Consider the following 22270-nt stretch of genomic DNA (forward strand, 5'->3'; position numbering starts at 1 on the left):
GCTACACGTGTCTCATCACTCATGTCAGGCCATTGATATGAGAAAGAGAGACAGCAGCAGGAGCTGTTGCACAGCCATCCAAAGCCCTCTTTTCAGGCGAAAGTAAAGTTTGCATTTGATTTGGAAATCAAGGTCCCAGAGTCTGGAGGAGGAGTGGAGGCACAGAATCTACGATGTCTGAAGTTGAATGGGACGTTTCTAAAGTCGCTGGTGATTTGCGGTCTGCCGGTGTTGGTCCACTGGCTTTTCAATGCAGCCATGTTCCAGGACCTTTTAGAGCACTTTGTGATTCCTTCTGCTGGCAAACTTTATGGAGACACTGGTTTTATTTTGCAGCAGGACTATTTGCCGGCCCACATCGCCAAAGGCACCAAACCATGGTGCTGCTGTGGGTGTTTGGTCAGCAAACTGGTCTGGCCTGAACCTCGTAGAGAATCAATGGAGTATTGTCAAGAGAAGATGAGAGACACCAGACCCAAAAAAGGAAGATGGCCTGAAGGCAGCTATCAAAGCCATCTGGACTGAACCTCAGCAGAACATCAGGATGATCACATCTATGCCACGCAGCACTGATGCAGCAGTCCAAAGTGTTAAGAAGGTGCCAAAGAAGTAGGAAAAGGTGCATTAGTTATATACAGTGTATATGAAGATACACTGTATATAACTGAGGCACCTTTTCCTACTTTTGGCACCTTCTCCTGACTACTGAGCCGATGTGACATGTGAATTTCTCCAACGTGAGATCAATAAAGTCTATCTTATCTTATCTTAAATACATAAAAGTGGACATACTTTTCAGAAAAATTGAGCGAAGGTTTGGTTGCCGCTGATTTAAGCCTGTTTACCGTTGCCAGGACCCGGATAACTGAGAATTTACTCAGGCATTTCTGTTTAAAATATCTTTTGTATTTCACACTGAATTTTGGCTTTTTGTTATTTGCAAGGCCATTATCATCAAAACTACATGAAATAACAGCTCGAAATATTTCCATCTATGTAACGTATGAGTTTTACTCATACGAAATTACTGAACTGTGCCACAATATTCTAAATTTTCGGAGCTGTACTTGTGAATAAACGCATCATAGCACTACCCTACCAGGTCACGGTAATGCATACTCTTTAGTGTGGACGATGTGACTAATGGAAGAAATATATCCAGCCATTTTCAGTAGCCATGTAAAGTCAAAAGGAAACTATTTTCTACCGTAATTTCTCAGCAGCTCATATAGAAGCTGTTAATAATGTAAATTCTTTAACATTTCATAGTTGTCATTTCAGCTTTTCTGGGTACAAATAGCAGTAATCTGCCAAAGGACCTTAACTGGTACTCGGTTTTTGGGTCGTTTTGACAAATTGGCAAAGCGGTGACTTCGGCAGTTCATGAAAATCAGAATCTAATTCAGTACCGACGTACCTTTCTCAGCCACAGTCTCCTGTTTGGTTCTCTGTGGAAGAGGCGTCTTCTCCTGGACGACTCGGTCAACTAACGGCACGTCTTCGGTTCCACTTCTGGTGACCGGGGCCGTTTTAGTGTCGTCACACAGCACTGCATCCAGCGCCTTCTGCGGGTCAAATCCGTGTTTCAAGGCAGCCTGGGTCAGGACGGAGTCTGGCACTGCGTCTCCCAGTACTGCCCGCATGTGGTCCAGACAGGAGTACAGCTTCGCTAAGAAGTGAGAGACACGGGACGAATGTAGACAGGAAATTGGGTATAAATATCATGACAAATGACAAACTAAATTATTGATCAACCTTATGTGGTTACAAAGGTTTTTTTTTAATAAGTACCTTGATCAAGAGGGTCAAGGTTGAGATCAACACAAGGGGACATGGGAACATCCTCATCTTCATATTCTTCCTCCTCCAAAGTCTCCTCTTTCGGTGCTTGCAGCTCCCGGCGTGAATAGATGAACTGATTGGCTACATAAACGGAAATACCTTTAAATAAAGGCTAAACACAAACCTGTTATACGGTAAACAATTATCAATCCAATATGATTCAATGCAATTATCTCTAGATTTTTTCCACATGCTTGCTCAGGAGAAGGAATTGCTGCAAACCAGGTGACTGGATTCCTGCAGTCATCTTTATGTCATTAACATAAGAATGATCAAATTAACTTTACTACACTGCATTATACTGTTATGAATTGGACAAATGTGATTCCATTTCTTTATAACTGACAATTAATTGGACTTGTTTTCTAAAGCGCATTCAGGTTAATTTTATTGAATTGGAAATACATAAATAAACTGAACTGAAATAATCAGTACTCAGCAATTCTTCAAAATAATTACAAAGGCTTTTAAACTGCACTGGCAGCTTAAATGTGCACATGATGCAAACGGAAGAGTCGGACAACAAAAACAACAAGATAGAGGAGAATGGCGCAGCGGAGGAAAATGAGGTTCTTTATTAACAAAATAATAATTTCACGAGGCTTTCGCTGGAAGAAAAAAAGTGGATAAAGGAACTTGGACCGGATTGACCTGGTTTATTAATCCAATAGCAGGCCAGTAACACTGGCTGGATTTACATTGAGGAACAGTTTATTGTGTGGTAATCTCCAACCTGCAGTGCATCCCCCCAAAAAATATTTAGCCACTGATGCAAACCCAATAAAGTTTATCAAGATCTCCAAGTAGAACTACAGCTGGGCGCGGGGGCTAACTGTTCTTACCGAAACAAGCTGATAAAAGTAAATTTCTCCAAATTTTAAGTTGGGTTTAAACTAAAAGCTAAAACATGGGAACATGTTCATGAAGGAAAGTGTTACAGCATGATGTGCGCCACTGGTTTGAAGAGAGACAAACTGTCAGAAGTGCTAATCAATAGTTTATAACAGTTATCTTGGTGTTTCTGCACACCATTGGTGATCATCACACATATTGCTTGTTTACAAAAATTATCCAATCAATCATGTAACTCAGGTAACTACTTCTTTTGGAAGTAGTTACCTGAGTATTGCTTGCATGGGGAGCGTGAGATACAACAGGATAAATGCGTCCTTTTTCTGTTGTTACAACAGAAAAGGGAAGCAATTGTTCATTTCACGTGGCGCCCCGAGAAAATTTGCCTAATACAAATATGAGGATGATAATGTGTGTCTAAACTCGGTTATTATAAACATTACAACTCAATGCAGAACGTTCTCAACAAGTAAATGGCTGTATGGTCATTTTTAGCTGTCCTACAAAAATACAATTTACCCATGAATGGATCAGAAGCAGGTCCAAATGTAATAAAATTAAAACTGAATAACGTTATGCTCAAAAATATTAGAAACTCTGGTATATCTAGTTTTGAAAGAGATTTACATTCAGTCAAGGAGGAAGGAATAATGACAGGTAGCCTTCAAAATATAAGCGTGTATAAATGTACACAATAGAGACAGAAACATAAAAAGAGAGACAGAAAGATGGATAAATAAGAGAAAGGTTAAGACAGACACAAGCTGGCTGCTTGTATAAAGTGAATTTTGTATCCATTTCGTGATAGTGTGGAACTGTAGTGTTTATGGTCAAGGTTATCACGGTGAGAATACTATACCAGCCTATGACTATTTTGCTTAAAACAATATGAAGACTGTAAAAACAAACAAAAAAATTATTGAAAAGTTTGACCATCTAGAGAGTACCGACAGTTTATTTCAACATACTCCTCTGTTTGTTAATCAACATACATGGCATTTCCTAGACAAATACTGCGTGTCAAACCAAGGAGCAGAGAATCCCAATCATTATCAATAACATAACCAACCTGTTGCTGGTGAAATACAGTAGTCATCCTCCACAGACTGTCCAAACATGTCATCATCTTCAAAGTCTAGAAAAACAAAAATGGAATTAAATATTCGTCTTTTATCACTTTGCTCAACACTTTAGTATATTGTTTGTAGAGTACAGCTGTAGTCCTTTTTTTGACAGCTGCCCCTTTGCTTTGTCGCCAGTTCTTATAAATCCAGGTTGTTTACTCATGTGAACCGTAACAGCTGAGTGCCGGTTTCAGAACAATACAAATTTTCAGGATTTCCAGGCTAAAAACTAAAATCTACACAACAATAAATAAGAACACCCGGCCGTATGTAATGACATGTTAAATAGCTAGCAGCCGCTAGCAATGTTCGCAGCGTTATAATTTGCTAACCCCGCATTATAGCATGTGTTCTGATATAAAAATGTCCAATGATCTAAGTAATTTTGCAGAAAAGCAGACACCACTTGGGTTGGATTGGCTGCAAAGAGACAACGAAGCAACATTATTCTGCCAGACGCATAAGCTAGCCTTAACCGTTAGCAACGCAATAGTAAACAACGGTGACGGTTAGCTTAGCGGCTAGCATGTGTAGCACGACAAGGCCTAGCGTTTAGGTTTAAACAAGTGTCAGCTCCACGTGAAAGCTCTCTACCTTCATCATAGTTGTATCCTCGAACATTTCTGTGGCGAGACATTTTGCCAGCGAATTCCCCCTATCCGTCCCGGAGTGAATGTTATTCAGCTCGCGGACATGTGCATCACCACCCCGACAGCCATTGAGGTCGCTTCTGTGCAACGTATAGCAAAGTAAAACTGACTTAACTAGGCCACCTCGAAAATAAAGAAATTAGATATAAAACTGCAAGTTATTTTTTTACAACTTTTGCGCACTTTGCTTGGCCGCAATAAAAGCTTATTTTTACAACAACAACAAAAAAATAAATAAAAACAAATATTTTGTTATCTCTGACGTAACTTCCTTTTACGCCGACGTGGCCTGGAATCAGTTATACTAACATAGGTTCACAAAGAACTCCACAGTTTATGGGCTTTTCCAAACAGACCTCCGGTCAGGCTGTTGAACAAGCGCCTAAATATAAACTAACGCAAAAATATAATATTAAAACAGCGAAATGAGTAGTAATCCTATTAATTCCATGTAAATGATATAGCATTCATCCGACTGCGTGGGTGGGTGTGTCTGCGTGGGGGGATCATGTCCTGAAAGCAATGCTGAAGCTGACAGCCGTGATAAGGGTGAAGATAAAGACAAAAAGAAGCCTATCGGTGGTTTAGTTTCTTGTCTGCAAATGCAGCTACCTCGAGTCTTAATAGGTCTTTCAGCACATCCCTGTCTCATTCTGACTGGTCTCAGATGTGAAGCAATCCATTTTATCTTTGGTGATCCTCCTCCTTAGTCTTAAGTCTCTTTCAGCCTCTAGCAGGTATTCTTCCAGGTTCACACAGCATTTAGCTCCATCCAGCATTTTCCTTTCCTTTGTTTCCTTGTCTCTGCAGAAGAAAGCATCCCCACAGCATGACGCTGCCACCAGCGTGGTTTATGGTGGCAAAAGTGTGTTGGAGGCAATGTGCAGTTGTTTTTTAAACACTCTGAGCCCCTTCTTCCAAATGTTTGCTGTGTCTACTGAACGGCTTGTGGTAAACCGCAAATGAGCCTTTTCAGAGATTTCTTCCTCCTCCTCGTCAGTCTTCCTCAGACCGCGCAGGTAACAGTTTCCCCATTACTTTGCATTTCTCCAGCTCCTCCAGAGTTTCCATCAACCTGTTGGCTGCTTCTGGGATTAATGCTCTCCTTACCTGGTCGGTTTATGAAAGATGGATCACACAATGCTCTGTTAAATGTTGAGAAATTATTTTAACCTAACTTTGCTTTAAACCTCTCTACACCTTCATCCTTAACCTATCTGGAGTGTTCCTTGGTCATCATGATGCTGTTCATTAAAGGTGCATAGTGCAAGTTTTGAAGTTAAATATAATTTATTTTCTTTCCCATACATTCCGTTACATTTGCCCAACATGTAAAGTTAGGTATCCTTTGTTTACCACAGTTGCCTCGAAAGGCTGGATTAGAGAGAGTGATACAGGCTGAATCCTCTGGGCGTGCGAATTGACGTGGCACATGCGCTCTGGCTATTTTGTTGAGTTTCGTCCGTAATTGGTGCATTGGCGAGAGAACACGGGCTAACTTCAATATTTATAACTTTCTTACCTCAGAAGACATTACGCCTCTAAACAAAGGACCTGTGCAGTCGCAACGGCCGGTGCGTTCCCTCTTCTCCCATGCACAACACTTCTGTCATTTCAACTTGTCGCCAGAAGGGGGGCAAACGTCTGCAAAAGTCCTGGAACCTACGCTATGCTCCTTTAATGTTCTCTAACAGACTTTAAAAGTCCCTCAAAGGGCATAGTTACAGGTGGAGTTTTTTGCTAACTTATTGACTTCTGAAGATGTTTGCTGCACTCAATTTCCTTTAAGTGTAACCCATCAAAGAGGACTTAATACATAAGCACATATGCATGTTTCAGATTTTTGAAACCATGCATCCTTTTCCCTCCACTTCAAGGCTATGCACTATTTTGAACTGGTCTATAAATACAAAAAAATTACATTCAATTTTATGGTTGTAATATGACAAAATTCAGTATTTATACACTTAATAAATATATATATATATATATATATATATATATATATATATATATATATATATATATATATATATTGCAAGGACCCGGAGATGCTGTCAGTACAAGAGGTCATGAACAGAGTGCAGAAACAAGTTGAGAAACACCACCTGCATGCAACACTCTCTTATTGAGCCACAATGTTTTTGGGGTGTGGATTTCTCAACTATTCTGTCGAAGGTTATGCCCTCTGGTTAGAAATCAGCCCATCTGAGCTCAGTCTACGCCTCACAAAAAACCATAACACAGAGTGACACACTATTTTCCACCTAGCTTTGCATCACAAGAAGTTTATGGTTTGCCTACCACAAAGGAAAGGAAATCTGTTAATATTTTTCAGAATTTTTTTTTATCCCACTGCTCTGCATCTAGCACGCAACAGTCAAATTTTATTTAAACAGAGATGGATGTGTATATTATAGTATGGATGTTTATATTATAGTATGGATGTGAATGTTATAGTATATTCTATATTTTTACCCACAGAAAATGTCAGGGGATATAACATGATACGATCAGTGCTGCAGGTGAGATATACTCCAGCACATCTGCACTGTGACATGTAATGTGATTCTTGGCGTGTCTCCCTCAACTAAAAATAGACCAAAGAAAAGCTTTTACTTAGGAAGTCGTGAATATCTTCACAATTTATGACTTCTATTTCCAATGAGAGCTTGACAAAGAGCATATTTAATCGACTGAGGTCACCAGGAGCCAAGTATGGGAGTTCATTCATATCGAGAGGCCGCTGGCTGAGTTGTTTACTATAGGTTCTGCACCTTTCACCTTTGGTTGAGAGAACGCATGCGTGTGTGCACTCTGGGTGGGTGGAGGTTTCCCCTCTCAAAATTCCACTTCCTGTGCTTTTGAAGTTGCACATCTACATGTGAAAATAAACAACTGCTCTTGCACATATGGAGCACATACGTAGAAATAAAACAGACGCAAGCCTCGCTCACTTTACAGGGTCACACAGGTGACACGGAGGGAACTCTTCCTTGTGCACAAGCAAAATGTTTCTGGGGCATTTTGAAACACCAACTTCACGAAAGAGGACCCGATAGGATGTGGAACATATTCTCTTCGTGGAAAGACAGACAAAAGAATGCAAATGTTGAATTCATAGAGTTGTCGGTACAGCTTACCTGTCTGTATAGTTGGCCTATTTTAGGCATAAAATGAGCAAAGAAATCCCAACAAAAAGTATCCAGCAGGATTAAAGATAAATACATTTTATTTCTGTTTATTTATAAAAAAAATAAAAAATTTAAGTCTCTGAGGTACATTGATGAAAACATGCTATGAAATTGTATGCAGTGCGCTGCAACGAAGCAAAGGTGTGATCTTTCACACCTAAATGCGCCTGAACATTCGCTTCGCTTTGAACGGCTGTGAAACGCTATCTGGTCAAATCTGTGCTGCACACGTGGCCGCAGAGTTCAGGGAAAGCCGTATCAATGAATCAGCGGCGGCGGTAGGAGAGGGAGGATTCCTGTGAGAAATAATGATGCAATGATGAATTGGATTAAACAGATGGAACAACAGATTGCTAGAAGAATGAGCGGATCAGCGGACTATTCAAGTGCATTGTTTATTAAGTAGTAGGGACGTTTCTAAACTGACTGTTCATGTTGTGCACCATTCCTTTTACTTTCCCGTAGGTTTTATCCATATTTTATAGGGGTATGAATATTATTAACAGGATCAGGTAAAGCAGAAGAAGAAGAAGAAGGCAAATCCATCAACAGCAGCATGTAAATTTGAACACCCATTAATCATGTTGCACTAGCAGCAGACAAAGCTACTGTGCCGGCTGTGGGTGAGGGGGCAAGTCTGTCTAAAGAGCTGGCACTGGATATGAGATAATGTTTTACATACTTTGCCAGGGGCAGCATGGCATTATGGGAAGTCTTTGACAGGAACTCACCCCAAAGAAAATGCAAAACGTGCGCTACTGGTAGTCAAGTTCTGACAACTAAAGTACATAAATGAAAGAAAACACGAGGCACTTATAGTTGCAAGTAATGGAATTAAAAACATAATTAATCCTCTTTCACCATAATCACACTTAATTAAGTTTCAACAGCTAACTTTTTAACAAATAATTTGATGGGGATTTATGTCACAGACTATAATAAAAATGGTCCATGTCTGAAAAAACAACAACTTGTGACTTAAAAAAAATAGATAAATAAAATTAAAGTCTAAAAACGGTGATGTATATTTGGATGCTGCCCTCTTACACACGATACCCCTAAAGTTTAAAGTAGGATTAGTTAAAAAAAACAATATCACAATCCTGGGAAAACAAAGGAGCTCTGTTTCATCTATCATCCAAAAATGGAAAGAGTATGACACAACTGCAAACCCACCAGGAAATAGCTGCCCACCTAAACTGGCAGGTCGGGCAAGTGTAGTGTTAATTTAAAAATAAAAAATAAAAAATAGCCATGATAACTCTGGAGGAGCTGTGGAGATCAGCGGCTCAGGTGGGATAATTTGTTGTTAAGACAATTCTTAGTTATAAACTTCACAGGTCTGATATTTATGAATGAGTGGCAGAAAGGTAGCCACAAAAAGTACCATTTTCTGTTTGCCAACGGCCATGTAGGGAACAAAGCAAACATGTGGAAGAAGGTGATCTCATCAATTATTTAATGCCAAAAACATTAGCCCTGGGCATCTTCCTCGACGTTCCCTCTTCACGATAAAACATGGTGTTGGCAGCCTCATACTGTGGGGATAATCTTCTTAACAAGGGACAGGGAAGCGGGTTTAGTTGGGATAATACAAAAAAAAAAGGGGGGGGAAAATTGCACAGTGCAGTTTTCAGATTTTTTTTTGTGCACAAAACTTCAATATCTTGTAATATTTTCCTTTCATGTCCTGTTTTTGAACTACGTTCTTTTAGTCTGTCTTTATAAATCTCATTAAAATCCACTGAAGGCTGTGGTAATAATGTGACAAAATGTGAAAAGGTTCAGGAGGTATAAATGGTTTTGGAAGCCACTGTAAATAGTTAAAGCTATAATATCGGTTTACATTATGTGTTTGAAATAAGTTTACCGAATAACTCAAACAACATTGTGGATTTTGTAAGCTGCTAAGCACAGCGAGCTCATGTTTGTAACAACATAGCTATACACATATAAGTAAGCAAAGTCTAGGGCCATACACACAAGTAACAATGCACGTGTTTTGCTGTCCCAGCTCTGGTTTTGAAAGCCGTATGGGACCATACCTCCGGGGCCCAAAAGCTGTCATTAAAAATCATTCAAATGAGCCAACCTGTGCACACAAGGCTTTGCAAAGTGGTCTGCCATCACAATGTCTGCCATCAACCTGTCCAATCGCGCCCATGCAAATGTCCCGGGCTGAACAGTCAATGGATCTCAGGGCTTCCTGTTCGACATACTATGGACAATTTTGCATAGCCTCGCTCCCTTCTCTCAATTTGGTTTCAGATAACAAGGTGCAGGTTGAAAATATTACCCTCGAAGGAAAAGTAGCATTTTTATAAATATCACCACTTGTGCAAATAAAAAGCCATAGACACTTAAATCCATAAAAGCAGAAGTTAATCTAGGTAATAGTGTGATTCAACACATTTTATTGACTTTACATGCTTCATCCCTTTAAACGACCCACTTTCTTTTGTATATGGGGAATCAGGCATTGTGATCTCAAGTAGCCACCATATAATTGGGGATTTGAATGGAATAGAAACACCACCTCCTCGAGGCACAGGTGGTAATGCATGTGCACACAGGTGTTTGTAAGAACTGAGGCCAAGAAGTACCTGCATCCAGGCAAGAGCAGTTCATTACATCACGGATCTGCGATGGCAATCACTGGAAGTAAATAAGCGGACTCAAACTTTTGCATATACAAACATGCGACGTGTGGATTTGTAAACATATTTTTACTTTTTTTTTTTTTTTTTTCAGCCATAACCAAGTGTAATGATTTGCCGCTTGTGTTATAAGTACAGTTTATGTTGCATCCAAAAGTGAAACCTTCTGTCCATGGCAACATGTACAAGCGCATGTGTGTACTCCATTGTCAGCCCACTATTATAATAGCCTATACTGGGACAATAGGCTGTTCTGGGGTGATGGTAATTACAAGTGACCAGGACAATACGGTCGCGTATGGAGGAACTAATACAATGAGAAGACACATTTATACAAATAAAGCATTAAGCCCCCTCCCTCCTAAAATGAATCCTTGAGTAAGGTCAGTGTCAGCACATAGAAAATGCAAAAAAAAAGGAGGAAAAAAAATTAAGCAAAACAAAAAAAGAACCAGAATACAAAAGGACCCTGCAGTGGCTGGAAAAATAAAAAATAACTATAAAAAAATACCAGTCGTGCAAGATCATTATTTTATTACTCATCCTCCAGAGAGAGCTGCTGAAAAACAGGCTCAACTTGCTCCGTATTGAGATATGGGTCATTTGCATTATATGAGAAAGAACTCAAAAGGAAACTTCAGGAATAACTCAGCAAACAGAAAGGCACCCAAACCAATAACTCCCCACAAAGAAGTTTTAGTGCTAGTTGATGTCTTTAACTTTGTTTGTGTAGGCGGGTTTTGTCACGGGACGATAAGACAAGGTTTTGTTGCAAATTTTTATCACAGGAAAACATCTGCAACAACACCAGCGGGGGCACTCCGCCAGACAGGTGGCTCCATGCTGGAAGTACTCTAACTTCGTTTTTCCTTGAGTGCAAACCTATTCTTTTAGGTCCAAACACACCACTTTCCTTCTTGTTTTTGAAGGAAAAAAAAGAAGAAGCAAGTAAATTCAATGAAAACAAGTTTAGCGCGGATGATAAGGCAGAGAGCGCCCCTGACAATGGCGTGAGCGTTTCAGTGCCACTTCGTCAATGTGAAGACGTCTTTTTGTTTCCTGCTGTAGCACTGAGAGGTAAAGCACAATATATGTTTGCGAAGACGCTAAGTTACGATAAAAGCCACAAGCATAATTTTAAAACAACAAAATTAAACGACTAATGCGTTTTGTTAAAGTCTCAAAAAGTAGTCGGACTGCAAGTGAAGTAAACAGCATAGTAGACATGCGCAGTGGAGCACGAGGGCTGAGGAGCGCCAAATCAACCGGGATGTGAAGGGGAGGGAGGAGCCCCCCTGCGACTCCGCAGCAGTTTAAATTAATGTCAGCCTGCCTGCTCAGGGAGAACAAACACAGCGCAGATAGCGAAAGTACAGGCTCGGCGCAACCTGCTGCAAGCCGCTGGCTACACTTTACCATGACTCGGCGGCCGAAAAACAGGTAGAAAAGCAGATAAACTACTCCAGACTCTCTTTTTATTCATATTCCTCTTGCTTCTTGCAAAATTCTTGTTTTCCTCCACTTGTTACTGCCTGAGAAATCAGAGCGTTTAAAAGCGGCATGTTTTTTTTATGTTCCCCCACAGCATTTTAATATCGGCTTTTGGCTCTTTTTCTCTGTTTTTATTTTATTTTTTTATTTTTGCGCGGTTTGTGCGCGAGAGCATCTGGGGGTTTGCTTGGCATTTGTTGATGGTGAGCTTTGTGGCGCTCGCGCCAATGACAGGTGGTGGTCATCTGGCATGTGCGCTCCTCACTTGCTGCTGTCAGTGGCACACAACACTATACGCACGCTCGCGCGTTAACGCCACGCTGTGAGACGGCACGGTGCGTGGACACAGCGGGTGGAACGATCACCGTATTAAAGCTTTATTGAACCAGCCTGCTTATCGGGAATTGAACGCGCAAAAGCGGTTTCAGATCTTAAGTCACAAAACTTTTTAGTCATTTTGTGTCTCTCCCCCTTTGCGCCTTGCGGTCTGCTGACCGATGCCTTTGGGCTTTTCACGGAGTGTGTTGCTTTCTGTTTTATGTAATTTATTCTGTAGATTAACGCCGGGGGGAGGGAGGACTGGTATTAAGAGAGTATTTCTGAACCAGGCTTGATTAAGTTTGCAAGTGTTCCGCAGCATCTGAAAGCGAGGAGCGCTAGTCTGCTATTTTGGAAACAGCGCTTTCACAGCGTCCTCTGCAGTGCCTGCGCCAGAACCTCCCCCCCCTTATTATCGGACAATGACCTCACCATAAATTATATTTATTAGCTACACAGAGCCTCCCCGTGTATTTCTACCAATTAACTTGCGTTAAGCTGGCACATGGGTAGTTTTGTGTGGTTCTTGTTGATGTTTGTTGGTCAGTTTTAGGACATGAGCGTGAAACATGTCTATTCTTATTAGAATAAGATTTGTTTATACCCTCCTTTTTTGTAAGCTTTTTATTTATTTATTTATATTATCGTTCATTTAATTTGCTATATCATGCAAGGCTGGGAAAAAAACAGAAATGTGTAGTGCTTTGCTTCAGACAGAAAAAAAACCCAACAAAAATCATGAGATATAGTCCGTTCTTTAAGCTTAGAATTGTGTATTTAACAATATAACGCTGTCCATCATGCAGTCACACCTTTCACTTAATTAAAGGAAGAAAGAAAGAAAGAGAAAAAAAAAGAAGTGGAACGAGGAAGATAATGCACAATAAATACCCCTCACACATTCACACATGCACTGTGGGATGTCTGTTCACCTGTCGCTCTCTTCCAAGCACCATACCTGACTTCCACGTTATCCATTGTCTGATTGGTTAACCAGTTCCTTGTGCGTGAGTGTGTATGTGAACGAGCGTGCATGTGGATGCGTGCAAGGCTGTGATGTACAATGCCGCTTGCAGGTCTGAACATGCCGGGGTTCACAAAATGATGATCATTTGTGCCAATCCCAGTATCTGTGGAAACCAAAAACACTGGAACCTGTTCATCCTTCTCCCTCCCTCCCTCCCTCCTTCCCTCCCTCCCTTCCACTTGCTGTACTTCCCTCTTTCTTTTCTTTTCTTTTTTTTTTTTTTTCTTTGCTTGTGAGTGTCTTGGCTCAAAGCCTGCAGCCAGACCTTCAAGAATGACTGGTTCTCTGTTTTTGACATCTGATGAGTACAGACTAGGTTATTTCTTTTTTTTAATTAATTCTCCAAGCAGATGATTAGAGAAATGCATAGTGATTCTTCCAAGTTTTGACCAATATCTAATAAAAAACGTTTTTTTTTCACATTGATTAAACTGAGTTTTTTTGTGTGTGTTTGTGTGCATTGGTAGTGTTTACAGTAGCGAGGAAGATGAGGAGGAGACAGATGTGTACGAACATGACTATGACGGGACTCTTGCCAAAGTGGGGAAACGCCACCTCGGCAAAACGCGCTGGACTCGCGAAGAGGTATGCCACAAAGTCCAAAATGTTTAAAATCCTCTTAAAATCCTCGTCTTCACAGCACCCGTTGATCTCTTTCACTAGCTGCTGTCTGGTTGCAGGAGATGACTATTGCAGTGACATTACATTTTTTTTTTTTTTTTGTCTTTTATTCAGGATGAGAAGCTGAAGAAACTGGTTGAGCTGCACGGATCAGACGACTGGAAACTAATTGCAAGTCTATTAACTGTAAGTTATAGATTGGGGCATGAGCTGGTAATACATTTAAAGAAAAAAAAAACCCATCTAAATCAGAAGTGTTGGTAGGCATTATATGAAGTATTTGAGCAAACACATGGACTCCCTTTTCTGTTTTTCTTTAACCAGAGTAGCATCAATTATTCCTCCTGCTTTGACTTGCAAAGACACAGGACAAAACACTCGTATTAGTCGCAGTTTTAACTGGATATTGTGCAGCAGGCGCAGCTCATTGTTTGCCAGACGTAGCCTTAAAACACCATTATCCTAACAGAATGGATGGGCGGTGCTCCTTTAGTTAGTTTCCACAACATAGATGTCTGTGTTTTTTTTTTTTTTTTTTGTATTTTTTCAGGGCTGCAATTTTTTTTTTCTCCAAATAGTCAAATTAGTATTTTTCTGTAAACTCGCTTTGATCCAGCTGATTAGCATTCCCCAGCAACAGGTGGGGGAGAGGGGTGGTGCAGCGTTAGTCTGCGCTCGAACCATATCGTTGAATGTTTCAGCGACTTTATTGGTAACCAACCAATGTCTGAAACTAAGTCATTTTTCTTTAATGCTCTGCTTGATTAGATTTAAACGTGCAAGTTACCCCTTTTGTGACAGCAAAGTGACAATTTCCTTTTCTCCACAATCCTCCTCTCAGAATCGCACAGATGTGCAGTGCCAGCACCGGTGGCAGAAGGTTCTCAACCCAGAACTCATTAAAGGGCCCTGGACCAAAGAGGAGGACCAGAGGGTAAGAAAATCCTGCCTTTTTCTGGGCGCTGTGTCGCATTAAGAGCCTGGAGCACCTGAAGGATGACCCTTCACTCAACTTGGAGTCTATTTGAAGGGACAGTTTTTTTTTTTTTTTACTCACAGGAAGGCGGCTGCAAGAATCAAAAACAATTACTTTATGTTCCCGAGTGATTAAAGTAACTACTCTGTAGCAATTCGGCCATCTGCTGTTGCACACTTTCTAGTTGTTATTACGCAACTTCTGACTTGGTTAATCTCAGCCAGTGGATGTGTTTGGAATCGGCTAATTCGAAGGGGTTAAATTTCCGCCCGCTTGCTGCCGCTGCAATGATTAGCAGAGCGGCTAAAGTTCCACTGGAAAATCCCTCGCTGCTCCCCCAGCAGGTGTTCCCAGTCACCTCCGTTAGTTCAATAGAAGAAACTGAATTGTGTGCGAGCTTCAAAGAGTTAAAAGTAATGTTTGTTTTGTTTTGTGTTTTCTCTCTCCCCCTCTACCCATCATATCTTTACACACCTTTACTTCTCCCTCTGTTCCCTGCGATTACTCCATCCTTCCCCTTTCCCCCCCACGCCGATCCTCTACCCTTCGACTTCCTTTTTACGCTCTTCCTCCTCCTCTTATTGGCTTTGCGCTTTTGTTTTTCTCGCTCTCTCTCTCTCCCTTCCGAACACGGAACGGCGGCAGGTGATCGAGCTGGTCCAGAAGTACGGAGCCAAGCGCTGGTCGGTGATCGCCAAGCACCTGAAGGGACGCATCGGCAAGCAGTGCCGCGAGCGCTGGCACAACCACCTCAACCCGGAGGTGAAGAAGACGTCGTGGACCGAGGAGGAGGACAGGATCATCTACCAGGCTCACGAGAAGCTGGGAAACCGCTGGGCGGAAATCGCCAAGCTGCTTCCTGGCAGGTGAGGCGGAGAGCGAAGGAGGCTTTTGGGGAAACGGGAGGAAAACGAGAAGCTGGATGAATCACAGAGCTTTTTGCTGGTTAGCTGCGCAACGCTGCGGTTAGGAGGCCGAAACAGAGGACACTCGAGAGGGGAAACGAAATGAGAATCAGACGTGGAGCGTAGGGCAGGTTGGCTTTTTTTAATGAAGAAAATGTGTAGAGTAGAATATCAACAGATAGAGAGATAGCCCTAAGATTATTGTAATTGCTATGTTCTGATAACCTTATCAACTACAGGCATGGGTTTGTGTGTTTGACTGAGACTTTCTTTATCTAAGTCACCCCGCGTGTGTCTGTCTTGATAGCGTTTTTTTTTTTTTTCGAGCAGCGCTTTTGGAATCGGCCTCAGTAGATCATGGGTGTGTTATTTTGTATTTTTTAAAGAAAATAAATGTCTCTTATTTAATACATGTTTTCCTTGCAACCCGCAGGACTGACAACGCCATAAAGAACCACTGGAACTCCACCATGAGGCGAAAGGTCGAGCAAGAGGGCTACCTTCAGAACACGTCGAAGAACGGCGGCTCCATGAGCCACGGCTACATCAAGACCCCCAATCACATCATGAGCTTCCCCCACCACTCGCCGAGCCACGCGCAGCTGCCTCCCGTCACCTACAACTACATATCTGAAACACACAGGGTGAGCAGGCGTCACGCACGGGTTTCAGATTGTCGCAGCAAAACAAGACGGCGGTGAATGTTTACGACGTCCTGAGAGCAAATAAGTCCTAAAATGATGCTTTTTATTGACTCAACAGCTGCCCTTCCTGATGCCTCTGCATTTAAACAGCCTGAACATTCCCCAGCCTGGAACTGCTGCTATACAAGTAAGGACTTTAAGCAACTCTCACAGAAGATGCATAACTCCTTTTTTTTCCTTAATCTCTTAAAGCAACAACATGGCACTTATTTCTCCATGAAGGTTTTATTAAGACAAACTTAGGAAGAGTGACTGCGATTGACACTATATTGAGACGTAAACTAGGTTAGTCGGTCTTTTAACTACAACAATTCATGAAAGTATGCAGTGGATTCATGAACAGGCATGTTTATTAATGCATATTTAAGCTTAATTAAACCCATGGTTTAATTGTACTACTGCTGCTATACTCTAAGGGAAGAAAACTTGCAAGCAGGCCTGGGCTAACATGACCTGGAGTAAAAATATCAAAATATATCAAAAATAAAAGGTTGTACATGATCTCTGAATTGTTCTCAACAGTTATACCTTCTATAAACAGCTTGTCTCAATAAAAGACATGGAGTGCGTCCCGTAGTTTCCTCAAAAGGCCTTCTTTCAGCCAGTTGGCCAGCAGTCCCCAGCAGCAGGCAGAGGAAAGAGTTAGTGGTTCCAGTCTAGGATCCACACAGCCAGAGAACACACAGGTCCAGATCCAGAACCTCTCTTAGGCATCTCCATTAAAGGACTTTAAGCCATAACGTTTCAGCAATTTAGAAACCGTAACTGAAACTCTTCCTGCTTCTAAGTTCAATTTAATTAGCTTCATTTCTAAAACCCCAATAACATCAGATGTCATCGACAGCACAGGACAAACAGGTCCACCTTGATATCATTGAACAATAAAGAACCCAACCCCATTCAAACTCAATTTGAATGCATCTAATTCTGCCTAATACCATCCTAACATTTCCTCAAAGGTAATCCAATTATACCCAATCCCTAATTCTACTAGTCAATTTGCCTCCTCTTTTATTTATACCAAAACAGTGCTATATTATCTAAAAGGGTGCATGTAAAACTAATTTAAATAACAGGTTCTTCTGGTTCTTCTGACTGAAACATGGAGAAAATGGTGTCAAATTAACCCACGGCCTGCTGCGCGTGTCTAATTAAAACAACTGCAACGCCTCATGCCTGCCCCAGAAATGTTTGCGAACATTTCAGCTCAGCCGCTACCAGTGCATTCTGGGAAACACGCGCGGGTGAAGGGAACCGAAGTGGGAATCCGCTAACGTTTTCCTCCGATTCTGCCCCTCCAGAGACACTATGGCGACGAGGACCCTGAGAAAGAGCAGAAAGTGAAAGAGATCGAACGGCTGCTCATGGCGACGGAGAACGAACTGAAAATCCAGCCATCACTATCGGTAAGCAAAGACGTCTGTCTGGGCGCGAAATTGTGACAGCACGATTTATGCGCGTGTATTTTTGACCCCGGCTCAGAGGATAGTGGTCGGACGTGTGTATTAGCGTGAATAAGGAGGAGGAAACATCTGGGGGGTCTGTTTCTGCAGAAGTGATGAAACAGGACCTTATCACCATTTCTGTGTGTGTGTGTGTGTGTGTGTGTGAGAGTGACCCCTTGTGCAACTTTCTTCTACTCAACACTTCTGTTGCTCTTTAATTTAAAGTTCCTTTTCTTCTTCTCTTTTTTCCCCCCTCTTATTTGTTAAGCATTTACACCTATGTCATTTCCATGCTTCTCTACCCCTGATCATTTTTTTCCCCTCACCTCTCCAGATGAATTTGAGCTTTCCAGCTTGGGCCACCCAGAGCTCTTTGATCAGCAGCTCGGATGGTGCCGCAACGTCTTTATCGCACCTCCAGATGGCCGCCCCGGCGCTGCCCCTCGACCAGAGCTGCCTACCGGAGGAAAGCGCCTCGTCAACACGGACCAGCAGCAGCAGCAGCGGCAGCAGCAGCAGCGGCAGCAGCAGCCATCACAGCAGCCCGACCTTCCCGCACACGATCCCAGACTTTATGGAATCCGTCATTGACTCTGTAAGTTTCTGCGTTGCAAATAAAAGAAGCGTACATGTCCCTGCGTAGGAGCGTCGCCGTATACGTTAGCTGTATAGATCGGGTCTTGACCCATATTTCACTGCCCTGTTTCCAGAGCCTCCCCTTAGAGGGCGAGGCCGTCACCGGTCGCCTCCTGGATAGGAGTGTTCTGAAAGCAGGCAGGGGCATCTGCTCAACTCCAAAGCCCTCGCCAGTCAGAAATCTGCCCTTTTCCCCCTCACAGGTAGCTCAAACAGTTGAAAGTGATCAGAATCCATCCAATCAGCAGCAGCCTGTCTTCCCACAATATCGGCACCAATCATTTAGCGCTAGTGATTCTCTCCTTGATCCACCTACAGTAGCGGCATCGCTCTTCTTTTTTTTTTTTTTTTTCTTCATCCAATTTAAAAAAAAAATCCTAATCCTCCAAATTTCTACCAGCCTGAAGCAGAAACCGTCGGACGACTTTGATTGACTTGTTTCCTCTCGTCCGTTTCACAGTTCCTCAGCCAGTCTATGAGTCCAGAACACTCCGACGAGAGTCTACGAATGAGCGTGCCGGTGGACATCAAGCCTCTCATCGACCACTCCATCAGGCCTCAGAAAGAGAACGAAATGTAACTTATAGTTGATCTTTCGTCACCGTCAAACGCAGATTCGATCACGGGCTTCTTCTCACGCTCCGTTTCATCGCTTCCTTCCCCAGGTTCCGGACTCCGAACATCCGTCGTGCCATCCTGGAGTCGAGCCCTCGTACACCCACTCCGTTCAGGTCAACTCTGGGCTTTCATGGATCCCTCAAACTACAGGTGAGGGGGAAATTCAGTCTTAAATATGCCGCGTTGGCTACTCTTGCACAAGCTGCTTTTGGACCATAAAGATTTACATACGTGGCGAATATTCCTTCTGCAGAGTTCACCGTTGCAGCAGCAGATGGTTGAGTCCATCAAGCAGGAGCCGGTGGAGTGTGCCATTGACCAGCCTCCTCTGAAGAAGATAAAACAAGAGGTACTTCTTTCCACACGGCATGATCGCCTGCAGCGACAACTTAAGGAGAAACAGTGTGAATGTGGTGAAAACTGGTTAGAAAAGGGATTTCGGCTTTCTTCTGTCGCCTTCAGGCCAAATGTGTGCAAAGAGTCTGTGCCGCTTTCGCGTTTGCACGCGTACAGGATCGGTGCATATGTTGGCTGCGTTGCTTTGTGGCTGCACGGTCCCGTTCATAGCATGATGCAGATATGTTTGGTCTCTAAGGTGGAGTCCCCGTGCGAGAGGAGCCCCTGCATGCAGTGGGAGGGTCAAGAGCTCAACACGCAGCTCTTCTCCCCCAACGCCTCCGCGCAGGAAGTACCTTTAAGTCCACATGTGAGTTTACGACACTCGAACCTCGCAACTATCATTGCTCAAATGCTATTCCTAGCCCTGAAAGAATTTTCAAACTGATTTTTATTTTTTTTTCCTCACCTTAATTTTTAATCAGGACCTACTTACCAGCTCATTACTAAGCGAGGATGGGCACAAACCCTACCACCTCCCTCGCAGAGGCGTGAACAGCCCACTACAGGTATGTAGGAGAATGTGCAGGAGTGCAAACGGGTTTTAGTACAAGCGTAAAATTATGTAAATCCAGCCTGGAAAATAGGATTTAACTTTTTTTTCCGGGTCAATAAATGAACCAAAACTTAGAACTGCCTCGATTTTTAGATCTTAACAAGAGGCTTGAACGCTTCAGCCCTTAAATACACATTTTTCCCCTCTTTATTTGTCAAGAATAAATATTGACGAGATCCTTGCATAGAAAGTGTATATCGAACTTTATTGATTTGTCTCTTGTAAACAAAGAGAAAACTAAGCCGCACCAGAAACAGGAACATGTCAGAAAACAAACTTATTCCAACCTTATAGCAGCGGCGTAACCGATATTTAATGTGTCTGTCTGAGAATATGAGTTTCATTACAGAGGCTGTTGCTCATCAGTGACAGTTTCCTTCCTTTTCTTCAGCAACAGCAGCAGCAGCTCAGTTCTTGGGAACAGGCAACCTGCGGGAAGACGGAGGAGCACATCCTGGCCTCCGAGCAGAACCACAAGTACATCAACACTTACCCCACGAGAACACTGGTGATGTAGACAACGGCGCGAGGGACAAGACACACATGGGGGGGGTTGGGTGGGGGGGGGGGACGCTGATCTGGAAACGTCAACACTCCGTGCGCTGGACTCATCGCCGCAGGTTTTTTAAAATATTTGTTGTGGTACAACAGTTGGGAGAGGCGTTTACGCCATCGGTGTTTATACACTCAAACTTGTTGGATTTCAACCAACCAAAGACTAAACACGTTTTTTTGTATTTTTTTGTATTTTACATTTTTTTAAAGTAGAATTTGATTTTTTTTTATGTTTTTATATAAATGTCCATCCTTGTTGGTCTTGCTCTGTTTGTATCACTGTTGTATTATAAATGGGGAAAAGGTTTGCGTTGGGCTGTATTATTGGTTACGAATTTTGATATTAATATAAAGAACAAGTTAATTTATTTGTTTGTTTGTTCCTGTTTGTTTTTTTTTTTTGTTCTGGATTATAACTATTTAATTGTTTTTACAATCCACCAATTGAGCAGTGTTGTAATTTTAAGTATTTAAGCCCTGTTAGCATTATCATATAACCAAAGGCATAATACGGATGTCCAAACTGACCTCTGAATTTTACTCATGGAACTATTTCACAGTTTTTGTTTTTTATTCTAAAGGGGGGGAGGGGTCTGCCCAAAATTTCATGTGTTTGGTCATGTAAACACTTAACGAGGACTGTCTGTTCTTATATTAGGGTTCAAATCTGGCCAACTTTAGTATTACCCGGTTACCACATTGTGATGTTTATTTCACCAAAAAAAAAAATTAACGTTCATTTCAAATATCGATGCATTTCTGGCTTTTACATCTGGGCAAATGTATGAACAAATGAATATGTTTATGAAACGAGACAAAGAGAGATTACACTATGCATTTCAAAATCTGAAATGAGCTTCACCGAGTAAGAGTAAAAACCAAGCTGCTCTTGACCTTTTTTTTTTTTTTTTGTAAAACAAAAGAATGAAACACTGTTTTTATATCCTACTACAAACAAAAGCCCTCTGGAAACTTTTGTATCAGTTTAAAAATACAAGTTTTATTAGTTTTGTATTGTTTTTTTTTTTGTAAAGTGTACTTCATCAGCATTTTGTTTTCATACAGAGACTAAAGTAGCCCTTGTCAAACACTTAAACAGACGTTTTTTGTTTTTTTTTATTTCTTAAATACTCTCATGCCTTTTTTTTGATACTAGCTTTGGACTTTTCTTATGAAAGCATTTATACATGCCAAGTTTTCACGTTTTTATACTTTTGTATACTGCCAAGCAAATAAAGTGTGCTGTTTTTATTAACTTCTTTGTGTTACGGAGTGTTATTCGGAGGGAACTTGTTTAACACTTGTGATAAAACAACAACACGGGACAGGTAAAATGTCATTTCCATGTGTTCCAGTCATAAAATACTGTAAAAGTTTATAATTGTCCAAAGTAATTTCTCCGTAGCGAACTGAGCTGGTGTTTCCAAAGTGCAACCTATCTCTAGTATTCAAATTTCTGTCAGCTTTGTAGTATTCAAATATTTTTTTCTGGCCCCCCCTTTTACGCTCATACAGTCTTGTCGATACAAAGGTTTGTTGTCATAAAAGTGCATATCATAAAACTTTCCTTCCTTCTGCTGCTCACTGAAAGGCAGGACAGTTTATCAGGCCAGTGAAGAAAATAGGCAAATGTTCTCAACTGTTGCCTCTTCTTTTTTTTTTTTTTTTTTTTTAAATAAGGATAAGGGAACATCGCTTGTGTG

At 41.7% G+C, this 22270-nt stretch overlaps 2 protein-coding genes across 4 annotated transcripts in view; one reads left to right on the top strand and one right to left on the bottom strand.

Annotated features, from left to right (window-relative positions):
- Positions 1 to 4600, bottom strand: part of hbs1l (HBS1-like translational GTPase) — a 35657-nt gene extending 31057 nt beyond the window's left edge. Inside the window, exons 1-4 of one of the 2 annotated variants that reach the window (XM_012868796.3) lie at positions 4413 to 4576; positions 3764 to 3829; positions 1792 to 1923; positions 1418 to 1669 (exon numbers count right to left, since the gene is read on the bottom strand). In XM_012868796.3, the coding sequence (XP_012724250.2) occupies positions 1418 to 1669; positions 1792 to 1923; positions 3764 to 3829; positions 4413 to 4455 (493 nt within the window). In that variant the 5' untranslated portion in view covers positions 4456 to 4576. Of the gene's footprint in view, positions 1 to 1417; positions 1670 to 1791; positions 1924 to 3763; positions 3830 to 4412 lie in introns of both variants that reach the window. The other variant, XM_012868797.3, reaches the window with a different exon arrangement.
- A 7018-nt stretch (positions 4601 to 11618) lies between these two features.
- On the top strand, positions 11619 to 21822 carry myb (v-myb avian myeloblastosis viral oncogene homolog). 2 transcript variants are annotated; one of them, XM_021319606.2, is made up of 15 exons: positions 11619 to 11759; positions 13623 to 13740; positions 13891 to 13962; positions 14618 to 14710; positions 15398 to 15618; positions 16091 to 16301; positions 16420 to 16488; positions 17663 to 17767; positions 18141 to 18401; positions 18903 to 19018; positions 19108 to 19210; positions 19314 to 19409; positions 19656 to 19766; positions 19882 to 19965; positions 20404 to 21822. In XM_021319606.2, exons 1-15 carry the CDS (start codon positions 11641 to 11643, stop codon positions 20527 to 20529), a joined length of 1905 nt encoding a protein of 634 aa, XP_021175281.2. In that variant the 5' UTR covers positions 11619 to 11640; the 3' UTR covers positions 20530 to 21822. The 2 variants fall into 2 exon arrangements, with proteins under 2 accessions (XP_021175281.2, XP_021175282.2); XM_021319607.2 differs by having other exon boundaries at positions 20410 to 21822.
- Positions 21823 to 22270: the final 448 nt, after the last annotated feature.

Source organism: Fundulus heteroclitus, chromosome 15 (genome assembly GCF_011125445.2).
Source record: "Fundulus heteroclitus isolate FHET01 chromosome 15, MU-UCD_Fhet_4.1, whole genome shotgun sequence".
Lineage (NCBI taxonomy): Eukaryota > Metazoa > Chordata > Actinopteri > Cyprinodontiformes > Fundulidae > Fundulus > Fundulus heteroclitus.